Source organism: Rhinoraja longicauda, chromosome 28 (genome assembly GCF_053455715.1).
Source record: "Rhinoraja longicauda isolate Sanriku21f chromosome 28, sRhiLon1.1, whole genome shotgun sequence".
NCBI classification, from domain to species: Eukaryota; Metazoa; Chordata; class Chondrichthyes; order Rajiformes; family Arhynchobatidae; genus Rhinoraja; species Rhinoraja longicauda.
In genome coordinates this window covers 24,405,405-24,421,777 of record NC_135980.1, presented here as the reverse complement: position 1 = coordinate 24,421,777, position 16,373 = coordinate 24,405,405, and the positions used below count along the sequence as shown (strand labels likewise).

General features: G+C 48.6%; 1 protein-coding gene across 1 annotated transcript; it reads right to left on the bottom strand.

The window, feature by feature from the left end:
• cers1 (ceramide synthase 1) lies at positions 1 to 15,676 on the bottom strand. The gene is made up of 6 exons (XM_078423972.1): positions 15,473 to 15,676; positions 7,964 to 8,144; positions 6,041 to 6,202; positions 4,786 to 4,933; positions 3,965 to 4,104; positions 1 to 1,984 (listed from the first exon to the last, which is right to left on the bottom strand). Exons 1-6 carry the CDS (start codon positions 15,585 to 15,587, stop codon positions 1,942 to 1,944), a joined length of 789 nt encoding a protein of 262 aa, XP_078280098.1. The 5' UTR covers positions 15,588 to 15,676; the 3' UTR covers positions 1 to 1,941.
• Between the last annotated feature and the right edge of the window lie 697 nt (positions 15,677 to 16,373).

The window sequence follows — 16,373 nt, the reverse complement described above, 5'->3', positions numbered from 1 at the left end:
TATTCACTTTATTTGTTTATTTGTTTATTTTAAACAATTTGTTGATGCCCTAACAGCACACAGGTGCAGGTGGTCTATTGCGGATGGGGAGGGCATGCAGCAACAGGTAACACAGTTGGCACACGGGTGCCGCCTCATCGCAACAAGAGGTTGATGCTCATTCTTGGTGAGATGGTGGCAAGAGAGGCTAACTGGGGGGACGTAGAGAATAGGAATGACCATCAACTGGACAGTCGCCTCAGAGCGAATGTGTCCACCTTCCTGAGTATTATAGGAAAGGAAACTGCAGATGCTGGTTCGAATCGAAGGTAGACACAAAATGTTGGAGCAACTCAGCGGGACAGGCAGCATCTCTGGAGAGAAGGAATGGGTGACGCTTCGGGTCGAGACCCTTCTTCAGACTGATGTCAGGGGAGGGGGTGGTCCCGCCCCCAGAGATGCTGCCTGACCCGCTGAGTTACTCCAGCATTTTGTGCCTACCTTCCTGAGTATCATTGTAAGTGACGTGCATGCGTGTCTCTTAGTTACTGCCTAGATTTTGAACGTTGTTGAGGAGCTTCTGGCGGGTCTTCTTGGCCTGTCCAGAAAGTCTACAGTTTTTAAACCTTGGGGTAAATTTTCCCCTCAGGTGGATGTTTTGGCTCCTGGAGTCGACTTCAAGATATCTTGGGGGATAAAGGTGGTGGGAGGAGGGACTGGGGTGGAGAAAGTCAAGATCCTTGACTGCTACCCAGTCACCTTCCGGTTCTTAAGAGGTTATCATTTAGTCGCGGATGAAAGGGGATTTCTTTTCTCGGCGGGTACGACTCTATGGAACCCTCTATCCCAAAGACCTATAGGAATGGTTCCCCTATGGGAATGGGATGGGGGTGTTAAAATGGTCATCAACCGGGAGATCCAGCAGGCCTTGGCGGACCGGAGCACGAGTGTTTGGAAATAAATTTCCCCTTCCTTTAACACGTGGGTGCTGTGGCCCTTTTCAATTCTCCTCCCATTTCCCATGAAGGGTGTCACCCACAAGCTAAGGCCACCTAGATCGGGAGGGATAGACACAAAGGGCTGGAGTAACTCAGCAGGTCAGGCAGCATCTCTGGAGAAGAAGGATAGGAGACATGTCGGGTCAGGAACCTTCTTCAGACTGAGAGTGGGGGGGGGGGGGGGGGGGGGGGAGGGGGGGGGGGGAGGGAGGTGGTGAGGAGCTGGAGGTGGGAAAAAAACCAGGACCCACCAGGGCCGGCCACAAATAACCTCAGGCAGGGCGGTAAGCCAATTGTTGGCTCGGGAAGGTGTGATCTCATGAGGGAAACAATGTAGGGAACTGTGGGACTGGACTAGGTGGGGAACCTTCACTCAGGTGAGGGAGGATGGGGTAGGGGGACATTTCTAGGGTTGTACCAGCCAGCAATCTCGGCAGAAGGTGCATGACGCAAGGAGGCAGTGGGAGACCTTCCAGGTCCTTGGTGGCTCTGGGACTTCACAGGGTTGCAGGGGAATGTTGAGTGAAACCCGCTCCCCTCTCCTCCCCAAGGACAAACCTCCAGACTGGTTCAACTGAGGGAAGTCTGGGGAGGGGAATCATTGCGAGCTCAGACTGGCGAATGGAGAAATGGCTCAAGTGTATTTAAAAATGCATTAAGACAATGGAGGATAGTACTGTTTCCAAACAGGCCAAGGGTAACCAGAGATTGAAATCAGCGGAGTTTCCCCTTCCTCCCAGTTTTCAATCTCAATCGTGGAACTCCTGGACAATACAATACAATACAATATATCTTTATTGTCATTGTACCCAGGGGTACAACGAGATTGGGAATGCGCCTCCCATACGATGCAATAATTTAAATAATTAACAGTGGGGATAAGACCTCCATTCCTAATCCGGAAGCAGAAGTCTTTGTAAACGAGGTGATGATGATGATAATGTCCACTGGTCTCGGCACGGCATTATAACCATTTATCCTTGATGATCCCGTTCCTCTGATGCCACCTGCACAGGAGATAAACCAGGAGTGACGAGAGGGTTGCAGAGAACAGCTTCCACGCAAGGACTGATTCCGAAATACATTCAGCTCACAGAAATACTTTGCATATCTCACAGAGAACAAACGCAACATCAATAACCACAAGCAAAACTAACCCATGGAAACATAGAAACATAGGTGCAGGAGTAGGCCATTTGGCCCTTAGAGCCCTTAGAGCCAGCAACGTTATTCAATATGATCATGGCTGATCATCCAAAATCAGTACCCCAGGGAAGTTCGGTATGTGAAGGCCAACTACTCTCACTACAGATGCAGCGTGGAAAGCATTTTATCAGGATGCATCACAGCTTGAGTTTGGGAACTGCTCCAACCCAGACCGTACGAAACTGCGGAGCATTGTGGACGCAGCCCAGACCATCACACAAACCAACCTCCCTTCCACTGACTCCACCTCCACTTCACGCTGCCTCGGCAAGGTCAGCAGCATAATCAAGGACCAGTCTCACCCTGGCCACTCCCTCTTAGAAACATAGAAACATAGATAATAGGTGCAGGAGTAGGCCATTCAGCCCTTCGAGCCTGCACCGCCATTCAATATGATCATGGCTGATCATCCAGCTCAGTAACCTGCACCTGCATTCTCTCCATACCCCCTGATCCCTTTAGCCACAAGGGCCACATCTAACTCCCTCTTAAATATAGCCAATGAACTGGCCTCAACTACCTTCTGTGGCAGAGAATTCCACAGACTCACCACTCTCTGTTTGAAGAAATGTTTTCTCATCTCGGTCCTAAAAGACTTCCCCCTTATCCTTAAGCTGTGGCCCCTAGTTCTGGACTTCCCCAACATCGGGAACAATCTTCCCGCATCTAGCTTCTCCAACCCCTTAAGAATGTTATATGTTTCTATAAGATCCCCCTCAGTCTTCTAAATTCCAGCGAGTATAAGCCTAGTCTATCCAGTCTTTCTTCATATGAGAGTCCTGCCATCCCAGGGATCAATCTGGTGAACCTTCTCTGTACTCCCTCTAAGGCTAGAATGTCTTTCCTCAGATTAGGAGACCAAAACTGCACACAATACTCCAGGTGCGGTCTCACCAAGGCCCTGTACAACTGCAGCAGAACCTCCCTGCTCCTATACTCAAATCCTCAAGGAAAACGCACACTTCCAGATTCAGAGACAGTTTCTTCCTTGCCCTCATCAGGCAACTGAAACTTTCCACGAGATCATCAAACTCCACACAGACAGCATCTGGGGTCAGGATTGAACCTGGGTCTCTGGTGCTGTGAGCAGCAGCTCTACCCGCTGCCCCACTGTGCCACCATCACCAGCTGCGCCACAGTGCTACTCTAATTCTTGATCATCCTGCCAACCGGAACAATTTTTCTCTGTCTACCCTATCTCGACTTTTTAGCAAATTAACAACTCCACTAATTCCCCTATTCTAAGGAGACCCAGTAACTCCCCCCAGTAAATGGCATCTTCATCACCTCTAGGCCATGATCTACTTGTGAGAAAGCATTGCAGTTAGAAATCACCACAGTATTCTGCTCAAGGCCTAATAGAGTCACAGAGTGATGCAGTGTGGAAACAGGCCCGACGGCCCAACTTGCCCACACCGACCAACATGTCCCAGCTACACTAGTCCCACCTGCCCCCATATCCCTCTAAACCTGTCCTATCCATATTCCTGTCCAATTGCTTCTTAAACATTGCGATAGTCCCTGCCTCAACTACCTCCTCCGGCAGCTCGTTCCATACACCCAGCACACTTTGTGGCGAAAAGTTACCCCTCAGATTCCTATTAAACCTTTCTCCCCTTCACCTTAAACCTATGGTTCTCGATGCCCCCGACCCTGGGCAAGAGACTCGGAGATCATAGAGTCCTGGCGCCTCACTAAACGTGGAGCTTTTCTACACGATGCCTCCCTCCCCTTGCTGATTATATTTGACGTTCGGCCTGGCGAGTGGTTGCCGCGCTCACCCATCTTTGGCGGAGATCCTCGGGTGGTCATATTCCTTGTGCTCCGTGGGTCTGCTCCTGTCCTCCACGTCGTATTCCCGCGCGTCGTTCACCTCCGCCACTCGCCCGGTCAACACCTTCAGCACCAGCAGCAGGATGTACTGAAACAGAGGGAGTTTGATATAGATTCTTGGATTGCAGTGTTGGTCAACTCCTTCCTCACCCTTGCCAATCCCACTTTATCGCCTGTCCTCTCCACCCCACAACCCCCACACACACACACACACCCTCCCCACCCAAGCCTCTTCAAGCCCGCAAGAATGAATCGGGCCCATGGATAGACTAGGCTTGTACTCGCTGGAATTTAGAAGACTGAGGGGGGATCTTATTGAAACATGTAAAATTCTTAAGGGGTTGGAGAGGCTAGATGCGGGAAAATTGTTCCCGATGTTGGGGAAGTCCAGAACCAGGGGTGACAGCTTAAGGATAAGGGGGAAGTCTTTTAGGACCGAGATGAGAAAACATTTCTTCACACAGAGAGTGGTGAGTCTGTGGAATTCTCTGCCACAGAAGGTAGTTGAGGCCAGTTCATTGGCTATATTTAAGAGGGAGTTAGATGTGGCCCTTGTGGCTAAAGGGATCAGGGGGTATGGAGAGAAGGCAGGTACAGTTACTGAGCTGGATGATCAGCCATGATCATATTGAATGGCGGTGCAGGCTCGAGGGGCCGAATGGCCTACTCCTGCACCTATTTTCTATGTTTCTATGAGACCGAGGTTCCCCAGCACAGACTGGACGAGGGTGTTGGAAGATAGTGAAAGGTGTAGGCCGGAGTTACTCACCAGAAACCAATAAATATTCATCAGAGTGAGGGCAAGCAGCAGAATGTTGAAGAAAAAGTAAAAAGGGATATTGGGAACAGACTGGAGGCTGGAGTAGCAGGTGGCGTACAGCACTTTGAGAGGGAACCAGTAAAGCCGAAACCAGAACCTATGAGACAAAGACAGAGAGGGTTGCAGAGAAGGATTTCCACTACAAATTTCTCGCCGTCTGACTGACCTGACGTCCGTTTCTAATAACAATGAAACATTTAACAGGTTTGCACTCTTGACAGATATTAATTAAGGAGTTCATCTGATCATAGCTTCAGACTGTTTAAAATGCTCTGCAGTCAGTGAAGTATAGTTTAGTTTATTCACAAAATGCTGCAGTAACTCAGCACGTCAGGCAGCATCTCAGGAGAGAAGGAATGGGTGATGTTTCGGGTCGAGACCCTTCTTCAGACTTATTTATTTATGGAATAAATACCTTCGATTTGTACCAGCATCTGCAGTTATTTTCTTATAGTTTAGTTTAGTTCAGCTTATTGTTATGTGCCGAGGTGCAGCAAAAAAAACTTTTGTTTGCCTGCTTTCCAGTCAAAAAACGGAAAAATAAGACTCGTTTCAAAAAGACCAGATGGCATTTAGGCTTAGTGTAGACAGGAACTGCCGATGCTGATTAATAGACGAAGGTACAAAGTGCTGGAGTAACTCAGCAGGTCAGGCAGCATCTCTGGAGAACATGGATGGGCGACGTTTCGGGTCAGGATGGGTCCACGTTCTCCAGAGATGCTGCCTGACCCGCTGAGTCACTCCAGCACTTTGTGCTCTTTTTTGTAAACCAGCACCTGCAGTTCATTGTTTCTCCTTTTGAAAATGTAATGCTGGGTTCTTGAGTACCAGCAGAGAGTTGTGAATCTGTGGAATTCTCTGCCTCAGCAGGCAGTGGAGGCCAATTCTCTGAATGCATTCAAGAGAGAGCTGGATAGAGCTCTTAAGGATAGCGGAGTCAGGGGGTATGGGGAGAAGGCAGGAACGGGGTACTGATTGAGAATGATCAGCCATGATCACATTGAATGGCGGTGCTGGCTCGAAGGGCCGAATGGCCTCCTCCTGCACCTATTGCCTATTGTAAAACACAAAGCGCTTGAGTAACTCAGTGGGTCAGCAGCATCTGTGGAGGGAATGGATAAGCAATGTTTCGGTTCGGGACAGTATCTAACGGCAGCTAGACTGGGTTCTATGAATAAGTGCTTTCGTGAGAGCAGCCACTTACCAGCTCACGGCGAAGGAGCAACATCCAATATTGGAAGCCACGTCGTTCAGTCGGTGGTGGACCCCAGCTCTGTTTTTGAAGTAAACGTTGAGTTTTGTGAATTCAAGCAAAATGTCATTGACATCGTGCAGGAAGAGGACTAGGATTCCAACGTTGTGATACCTGCAGGAAAACAGTTTCCAAATAGTCATTACACAAGGTCATAAGGAACAGGAGTAGAATTAGGACATTCGGCTCATCAAGTCTACTCCGCCATTCAATCTATCCTTTCTCTCCTAACCCCATTTTCCTGCCTTCTCCCCATAAACTCTGACACCTGTACTAATCTATTGTCTATCTATCTCGGCCTTAAAAAGATATCCACTGACTAGGCCTCCACAGCCCTCTGTGGCATCAGCCCACAACATGATGGGTCATGTTGGTCAGTGTGGGCAAGTTGGGCCGAAGGGCCTGTTTCCACACTGTATCACTCTATAAACATATCTGACACCAGGGGCACTGGACCCAATGCCAACATTGCTTTTGCAACAGATCAGAGAGTCATACAGACTTGTAAAGAGATGCTGCACAGAGACTGGCCCTTCAGCCCATTGAATCTGCACCCATCATAATTTATACTTTGGAGTTTAGTCTAGAGGTACAGCATTGAAATAGGCCCCGTCGGCCCACCGAGTCCACGCCGATCATCGGTCACCCATTCACACTAGTTCTATGTTATCCTACTTGCTTAACCATTCCTTATACTTGAGGGGCAATTTACAGAGGACACTTAAGCTGCAAACCTGCACATCTTTGGGATGTGGGAGGAAACCGGAGCACCTGGAGGAAGCCCGTGAGGTCAGGGGGGAAGGTACAAACTCCACACAGACAGCACCCAAGGTCAGCATCAACCCTGGGTGTCTGGCACTGTGAGACAGCAGTTCTACCAGCTGCGCTACTGAGCTGCCCAACATTAATCCAATTTTTAAAAAAAATTCTCCCCACATTCGCAACAGCTCCTATTAAATTCTCCCTCTCAGGTACGCCCCAGGGCCAACTTACAGCGGCCAATTAACCCGCCACCTTTGGGACTTGTGGGCGAGAGACACAGACAAAATCCGCACAGCCACAGGGAGAATGCCGAAACTCCACACAGCCAGCACCCGAGGTCAGTATTGAACCCTGGTCTCCAGTGTCGTGAGGCTGTGTCCGTATTAGCTGCCGCATGGCGTTGAGTGCAGGTGCAGCTCATAATGGAGCCTCCATTTGCTTGAAGAATAAACGTATGTTTACTGGTCACATTCTGAGGATCAGGAGTCCCATCATGCAGTGCGTGCCCCATTTAAAACTTCTCACAGTTGACACCACTCCAGGGTTCAGTTTAGTTTAGTTATTATTGTCACGGGCACCAAGGTGCAGTGAAAAGCTTTTTGTTTGCGTGCTATCCAGTCAAAGAAAAGATTATACATGATTACAATTAAGCTGTTCACCGGGCACAGTTAAAGGATGAAGGGTAAAGGGTATAACCTTTAGCGCAAAAGAATTGAAGAAGAAATTACTGGGAGAAAAATATAATTATTTATCATTATTCATGTTCATAAATGATAGGAGCAGACATAGGCCATTCGGCCCATCACATCTCCTCCGCTATTCAATCATGGCTGGTCTACCTTTCCCTCTCAACCCCATTCTCCTGCCTTGGGCCCATAACTCGTGACACCCACACTAATCGCCCTCACCATTAAAAATATCCGTTGACTTGGCCTCCACAGCCTTCTGTGGCAATGATTTTCCACAACTGTGAAGACTTTCCCATTCTCCTTGACGTCAAAATATTGAAAACAGGGAAATTTGGCGGTTGCTCGGAGATGGGAAGAGCTGACGTAAAATCTCGAGGGAAAGCCGAGAGGTCTCAACCTTTGTCGGCAAAACACCCACACCCACCTGAACGCATAGGAGAAGGCAATAAGGGCCAGGGTTATCACATGATGGGTCAACATCACCACAGAATCCTTTCTCCAGGCATCCATGTAGATGGTGGCATAGACGGCATGTCCATAGAAGCTGCACTGGACCAGGTAAGCAATCGCAATGTCTTTCGGGACCTCATTTGTTGCTCTCCACCCTGTAAAATTAGCATGATGGTAACTCCTTCAGTTTGTCGAGTTATAGAGTATTACAGCGTGGAAACAGCCCCTTCAGCCCAACATGCCCCATCTACACTATTCCCACCTGCCTGCAGTTGGCCCATATCCCACCAAACCTGTCCTATCCATGCACCTGTCTAATTGTTACTTAAACGTTGGGATAGTCCCAGCCTCAACTACTGTTGTGATATTGCAGGGACTACTTTGTTGTATCACAAGGACTACTTTGTTTGCCTGTGTAGTAATGTCTATATAAGAGAATGAGGTGATTAGGTGGCCACTCTGGTTCCAGGTGGCCACGGAATAAACAGCCTGGATTTAAGCTCCAGCATTATAACCTTTTTAAACACGTGTACTTGTGGTCCGTCCAGAGTCACAACAAAGGTACAACAGATACCGGACCACGAAGTACAACAACTACCTCCTCTGGCAGCTCGTTCCATACACCCACCATTGTTACCCTTCAGATTCCTATTAAATCTTTTCCCCTTCACCTTAAACCTATGTCCTGTGGTCTTTGATTCCCCTACTCTGGGCGAGAGACTCTAGGCGAGAGACCTGATCTATTCCTCCCATGGGTTTTGGTTTTAGTTTAGAGATACAGCATGGAACCAGGCCCTTCGGCCCAACAAGTCCACGCTGACCTTCGATCACCCATTCACACTAGTTCTGCATTATCCTACTTTCAATCCTCTCCCTACACATTAGGTGCAATCCTACAGAGGCTAAATCACCGACAAACCCGTACGTCTTTGGGATGTTGGTGGAAACCGGAGCAACTGGAAGAAGCCCACCTGTTCACGGGGAGAATGTGCAAACTCCACAGAGAAAACACCCAAGGTCAGGATCGAACCCGGGTCTCTATGAGGCAGCAACTGCATCAGCCGTGCCACTGTGCCCCCCCCCCCCTCCCCCTCCCCCCCTCCAGCTCATGCTAGCACACTCCAGTTAAACTGCTTTGTTACACTGAAAATAGACATAAAATGCTGGGGTAGCTCAGCGGGTCAGGCAGCATCTCTGGAGAAAAGGAATAAGTGAAGTTTTGGGTCAAAGACCCTTCTTCAGTCTGAGAGTCAGGGGAGAGGGAAACGAGTAGTATGAAAAAGCACAGAACAAATCACCGATGACCAAGGAAAGGTGGGAGCCCACAATGGTCCATTGATGGCTCGGGAAGAGATGATAACGAAGGGGTATATGGATGCAAACAATGGATCGAGAAGGACGACTAGGGTGGGGGAGGGACGGAGAGAGAAGGAAGCAAGGGTTACTTGAAATTAGAGAAATCAATACTCATACCACTGGGTTGTAAACTGCCCAAGCAAAATATGAGGTGCTGTTCCTCCAATTTGCGTCTGGCCTCACTGACAGTGGAGGAGGCCCAGGCCAGGCATAATTTATTGCTCGCCTGCAATTGCCTTTGTGGAGGTCGTGTGAGCTGGAACTAAAGTCCATGTAGTGAAGTTACAGAATGCCCACACTGCTGTGGCGGTGGGAATTCCTGGATATACGTCCAGTGGCAATGAAGAAACACTGGCATATTCCTAAATCTGGGCACAATCAGATAAACAAGGAATCATCAGTCTTTGAGTCCTCCTCAGTACTGAGATATCTGACCCAGGTACCTCTATTCCAACTCACCTCCCCCTCACTGGGAGAGAGAGAGAGGACATGCCGAGTTCTTTCAGCAAAGCCAACTCCCAAAGCTAGGGCATCCTTGTCACCACCGCCTGATGGTTAACTTGGTGTACTTGGGTACAGTCAGTGTTGCAACTTAGAAACACAGCGTCCAAATTTGGGTGGAGCACTGCGATAATCATCTCGGGCTGGGCAGTGGGGCAGTTGGTAGACCTGCTGCCTCGCACTGCCACAGACCCGGGTTCCATCCTGATCTCCACAGATGCTGCCTGGCCCACAGATGGTGTCCGGCCCGCAGAGTTACTCCAGCACTTTGTGTTTTTGCCCAACATTCCAGGCACCTGTAGGTCCTTGTGTCTCCAGACCAGAAAACAATCAGGTGGAAATAGAATCGCAGAGTCGTGCAGCAGGGAAACAGGCCCTTTGGCCCAACCTATCCATGCTGACCCATCTACGCTGGTCCCATCTGCCATGTTTGGCCCATGTAGATCTCAACCTTTTTTATCCATGTACCTGTCCAAATGTCTTTTAAATGTCACTAGACCAAGTGGACCCGTTGGGCCCAAACCTCTCCTGCATTGGTGCAGCACCCTCTCCTCCCCCCCTCTCCTCCCCCCCTCTCCTCCCTTCCCCTCTCCCCTCCCCTCCCTCACCTCCCCTCCACTCCATCCCCCTCAACCCCCCTTACCCTCCCTTCTCACCCCTCCCTCCCTCTGTCCCCTCTCCCTCCCGAGGAGATAGATTTAAACTTTAAAACGTGAATAATTTAAAAAATATAACACCGATTTCATATGAAACTTCTTGCATTAGCACCAAAGGGACGACGGTGAGCAAGGTGGGCCTAAAATTGTCGCGCTATCGTGTACCGTTTTGGCTGTAGTTCAGAAACAAACAAACAAACTTGAGTTTAAGTGTATAGATAGTATCTGCCTCAACTACCTCCTCTGACAGCTCGTTCCATCTACCCACCATCCTCTGTGTGAAAAAGTCCTGGTTAAATCTTTCTCTCTCACTTTAATCCTATGCCCTCCAGTTCTTTTTGATTCCCCCTTCCTCTGTGCATTCATCCTATCTATTCCCCCTGTGATTTTATACGCCTCTGTAAGATCACCTCTCATCCTCGTGCGATTCAAGCAATAAAGCCCTAGCCTGTCCAACACCTCCCTGTAGCTCAGGCTCTTAAATCCTGGCAACATCCTCTCAGATCTCCCCTACACCCTCTCCAGCTTAATGCCATCCAAAACTGAACACGATACTTCAAACGCAGCCTCGCCAATGGAAACATCTGGATTTGAACCTTTGTTCTTTTGGGGGAAATACTTCTTAAAATATGAGGGACACAAAATGCCGGAGTAACTCAGCAGGACAGGCATCATCTCTGGTTAGAGAAGGAATGGGTGATGTTTCGGGTTGATACCCTTCTTCAGAAAGGAGCCTTAAGTTACTCCAGCATTTTGCGTCTGTCTTTGATTTAAACCAGCATCTGCAGTTCTTTCCTACACACTTATTAAAATATTTACACTAAAACAATTCAGACAATCCACAGCTAACAATGGGCCACTTCCTTGCTGCATATCTTTCATTTCATTGTTCTATATCTCTCTATATCGCCATCTATATCTCTCGTTTGTCTCTCCCTTGACTCTCAGTCTGAAGAAGGGTCTTGACCTGAAACGTCACCCGTTCCTTCTCTCCAGAGATGTCACGCTGAGTTACTCCAGCACTTGTGCCAATCTTTGGTGTAAACCAGCATCTGCAGTTCCTTCCTACACAGACGACATTGAACCCTGGCGCTAGAAGTAGCTCCAGCAGTATGAAACAGGGAGAGATCATGTCAGTCAGGGCTGAAAATATTTCTGTGGTGTTTTTAAACCTCTCTTGTTGCAGTATTTGCTGCAAGATACACACAGGCCCAAGGAGAGGTGGAGAACTGATTTCTGCACACATTGCAAGCAACACCTCTGCAAAAGTTCTCTGGGTGAGATGGGAATAGATTTAATTAGCAGCAAGCAGATTTAAAAAAAACTCCTCTGACTAGGTGTGCAATGATTCATTAAAGGAGCTATTTATTTCCCACTGAGCTCAGGGACTGGGAAAGGATTAAGAGGAGAGGGATATGTTATAAAGATCGAACTCGAGTTAAATTGTTATTTGTACATTCATAAAGTCATAAGGTCATAAATGAGTAGAATTAGGCCATTCGGCCCATCAAGTCTACTCCGCCATTCAATCGTGGCTGATCTATCTCTCCCTCCTAATCCCATTCTCCTACCTTTTTCCCACAACCTCTGACACCCGTACTAATCAAGAATCTATCTACCTCTGCCATTAAAATATCCACTGACTTGGCCTCCACAGTCTTCTGTGGCAAAGAATTCCATAGATTCACCACCCTCTGACTAAAGAAATGTCTCCTCATTTCCTTCCTAAAAGAACGTCCTTTAATTCTGAGGCTGTGGCCTCCAGTCATAGACTCTCCCACTAGTGGAAACATCCTCTCCACATCCACTCTATCCAAGCCTTTCACTATTCTGTATGTTTCAATGAGGTCCCCCCTCATTCTTCTAAACTCCAGCAAGTGCAGGCCCAGTGCTGACAAACGCTCATCGTATGTTAACCTACTCATTCCTGGGATCATTCTTGTAAACCTCCTCTGGACCCTCTCCAGAGCCAGCACATCCTTCCTCAGATATGGTGCGCAGAATTGCTCACAATATAAGTGCTGACGAAAGCTCAGGATATGTACGTCCCCATTAGAGTGAAGGGCAAAGCAGGCAAACGTAAGGAAGCTTGGCTGACGAGGGAAATTGAGGCATTGGTCAAAAACAGGAAGGATGCTTGGGGCAGGTATAGGCAGCTGGGATCAAGTGCATCCCTGGGGGAGTTTCGGGAACTAAGGAGTAAACTGAAAAAGGAGATCGGAAGGGCAAAAAGGGGCCAGGAGATAGCTCTGGCGGGTAGCATCAAGGACAATCCCAAAAGACTTTATAAATGCATAAGGGGGAAAAGGGTAACTAGAGAGAGAGTGGGACCTCTCAGGAATCACCTCCGTGTGGAGCCACAGGAGATGGGCAAGGTCTTCAATGAGTTTTTCTCCTCTGTATTTACCGAGGAGAAAGATACTAGGTCGGAGGAACTTGGGGCAGTCAATGGATGTGTATTGAGAGCAGTCAGTGTAAACGTCGAAGAAGTACTATCGTGTTTGAAGGTGGACAAATCTCCATGGCCTGTTCAGATATATCCAAGGACATTGAGGGAAACTAGAGAGGAAATTGCGGGAACCCTGGTTGAAATTTACAAGTCGTCCTTAAATACAGGAAGACTGGAGGGTGGCAAATGTTGTGCCTCTATTGAAGATGGGGGTGCAGGGAAAATACTGGGAACTATAGGCCAGTGAACTTAACATCTGTAGCTGGAAAGTTACGAGAGAGTATTCTGAGGGAAAGGTTATACAGGTATTTGGACGGGCAAGGGCTGATTAGGGATAGTCAGTATGGTTTTGTACGTGGGAGGTCGTGTCTCACAAATCTGATTGAGTTTTTTGAAGACGTGACCAAAAAGGTCGATGAGGGCAGAGCTGTAGATGTTGAATACACGGATTTCAGTAAGGCATTCGACAAGGTTCCGCATTGTAGGCTGCTCTGGAAGGTTAGATCGCATGGGATCCAAGGAGAGATAGCTGAATGGATAGCAAAATGACTTCATGGAAGAAAGTGGAGGGCGATGGTGGGAGGTTGCTTCTTGGACTGGAGGCCTGTGACTAGTGGTGTGCCTCAGGGTTTGGTGCTGGGCCCGTTACTGTTTGTCATCTACATCAATGATTTGGATGAGAACATGCAGGGCAAGATGAGCAAGTTTGCTGACGATACAAAAGTAAGTGGTTTTGCTGACTGTACAGCAAGATCTGACAGAAGGCAATGGGAGGACGTGGAGCTATGGAGAGGATGCAGAGTAGGTTTATCAGAACACTGCCTGGATTAGAGGGCACTAGCTGCAAAGAGAGATTGGATTGTCTTCTCTGGAACGTCAGAGGTTGAGGGGAGGTCCGATAGAATAATACAAAATTATGAGAGGCGTAGATAGGGTAGACAGACAGAACTTTTCCCCAGGGTGGAAATGTTAAAGATCCAACTCGCCGAAACACTTCATGGTGCTTCCCAGAAACATGATAAATGGGAATATGACAGCCTGCCACAATACAGGGCGTTAGAGCTATTTATCAAAGAGGTACTGTAGGTTTTAGGAGAAACTTAGAGAGGTGGAAGGGCTTGGGGAGGGAGTGGAGATGGGGGCTGGTGGGGAGGAGGGAAGGATTGATGCCTGAAGTCACAACACTGGAAAGGAAAGTGTGCAAGGTGCCAGATCGGGAGTGTTGTGAGAGATGGAGGAGTCAATAGACAATAGACAATAGGTGCAGGAGGAGGCCATTCGGCCCTTCGAGCCAGCGCCACCATTCAACGTGATCATGGCTGATCATTCTCAATCAGTACCCCGCTCCTGCCTTCTCCCCATACCCCCTGACTCCGCTATCCTTAAGAGCTCTATCTAGCTCTCTCTTGAATGCATTCAGAGAATTTGTCTCCACTGCCTTCTGAGGCAGAGAATTCCACAGATTCACAACTCTCTGACTGAGAAAGTTTTTCCTCACCTCCGTTCTAAATGGCCTACCCCTTATTCTTAAACTGTGGCCCCTGGTTCTGGACTCCCCCAACATTGGGAACATGTTTCCTCTCCCATTCCTTTAGGTTTGTTTTCCGCTGGTTCAGTTGTATTGTTGTGTCAGAACAGAGAAATTGACACTTTATTGTCACATGTACCTCGGTACAGTGAGATTCTTTGCATCTGCAAACAATACACAAAGTACGCAGAGAATTGTTGCGTATCTGGCGCCAACAAAGTTACAAAAGTATTCATTAGAGTCCTGATGATCCCTCTTGGTTCTCGGTAGTTCCCCCCCCCCCCCCCCCCCCCACCCCCCTGCTGTTGTCCCTCTTTCTTCTTGCCTTCCCCTCCCCACCACCGGGTCTCTCTTTGTTGTTCTCAGGGGCCCCCACCCCCCCCCCCCCTGTCCCACCTCAGCCCTGACCGTCCAGGCTGCTGTCAACCTGGTGTACTCCGTCATTCGATTCCAAATCATTTAGAAGGATGAGAGGAGATCTTATCGAAACGTATAAGATTATTAAGGGGTTGGACACGTTAGAGGCAGGAAACATGTTCCCAATGTTGGGGGAGTCCAGAACCAGGGGTCACAGTTTAAGAATAAGGGGTAGGCCATTTAGAACTGAGATGAGGAAAAACTTTTTCAGTCAGAGAGTTATGAATCTGTGGAATTCTCTGCCTCAGAAGGCAGTGGAGGCCAATTCTCTGAATGCATTCAAGAGAGAGCTGGATAGAGCTCTTAAGGATAGCGGAGTCAGGGGGTATGGGGAGAAGACAGGAACGGGGTACTGATTGAGAATGATCAGCCATGATCACATTGAATGGCGGTGCTGGCTCGAAGGGCCGAATGGCCTCCTCCTGCACCTATTGTCTATTTTACTTCCCACCACCTAGTCTACAGCGCAGAAAACGTTCAACCAAAACACTGCTCTTGCTGGACAGGTCTCGTACGTTGGAGCAATTGTCCCGGGGCCGTGGGCGAAACGGTTCAATGTGGAACCGCGCAACGTACCGTAAAACACAGACGGAGGGTCGTGGAAGAAAGGATAGTCTGTGAGGAAGAGCAGGTAGGAGGTGTAGGACCAGGAGGCGGTGTAGAATATCAGCTTCCACGCACTCTCTGGCATCTTGGCTGCATCTCTCGGGTGGAGATCGCACCACTGGGCGAGCGGCTGGAAGAGAGGGAGACACAGAGAGAACGGGAGACAGAGCAATCACCACCTTTCCACGGCCCGAAATAGATCCCCCCACTTGAAGAAAGTTATGAAAAATTGTCCCGACCCAAAACGTCACCCGTCCATATCCTCCTGCCCGATCCGCCGAGCTACTCCAGCACTCTGTGTCTTTTTTTCTTGCAAACCAGCATCTGCAGTTCCTTGTATCACCACCTTCAAACACCGGTTATAAAAGGCTGTGGATTCGTCAGCGCCTTCCATAAACCATTCTGGATATAAAGTGCTTTGTAGACAATGCAGTCCATTGGAAACAGTCAAAGCAAAACACACAAGACAATTTGCCCCACACACTGCAATGTGGTCATGACCAGATACCCTGGTTTAAAAATGTTGTTGGAGGGAATTATGATAACCATGACATAGAAAATAGGTGCAGGAGGAGGCCACTTGGCCCTTCATGCCAGCACCGCCATTCATTGTGATCATGGCTGATCATCCATGATCAACTCCCTCTCCCACTCCCAGTCTGACCTTTCTGTCATGGGCCTCCTCCAGTGCCATACTGAGGCCCACCGGAAATTGGAGGAACAGCACTTCATATTTCGCTTGGGCAGCTTGCAGCCCAGCGGTATGAACATTGACTTCTCCAACTTTAGATAGTTCCTCTGTCCCTCTCTTCCCCTCCCCCTTCCCAGTTCTCCCTCTATCTTCCTGTCTCCACCTATTTCCGTCCTTTGT

Bases quoted from the DNA above. Each gene is read 5' to 3' on its own strand.
- cers1 (XM_078423972.1), bottom strand. From the start codon at position 15,587: ATGCCAGAGAGTGCGTGGAAGCTGATATTCTACACCGCCTCCTGGTCC. The intron at 8,145-15,472 runs GTACGTTGCGCG...CTAATTTTACAG, and splicing joins CCCTCCGTCTGTGTTTTACG to GGTGGAGAGCAACAAATGAG. The intron at 6,203-7,963 runs GTGGGTGTGGGT...GTTTTCCTGCAG, and splicing joins GCCTTCTCCTATGCGTTCAG to GTATCACAACGTTGGAATCC.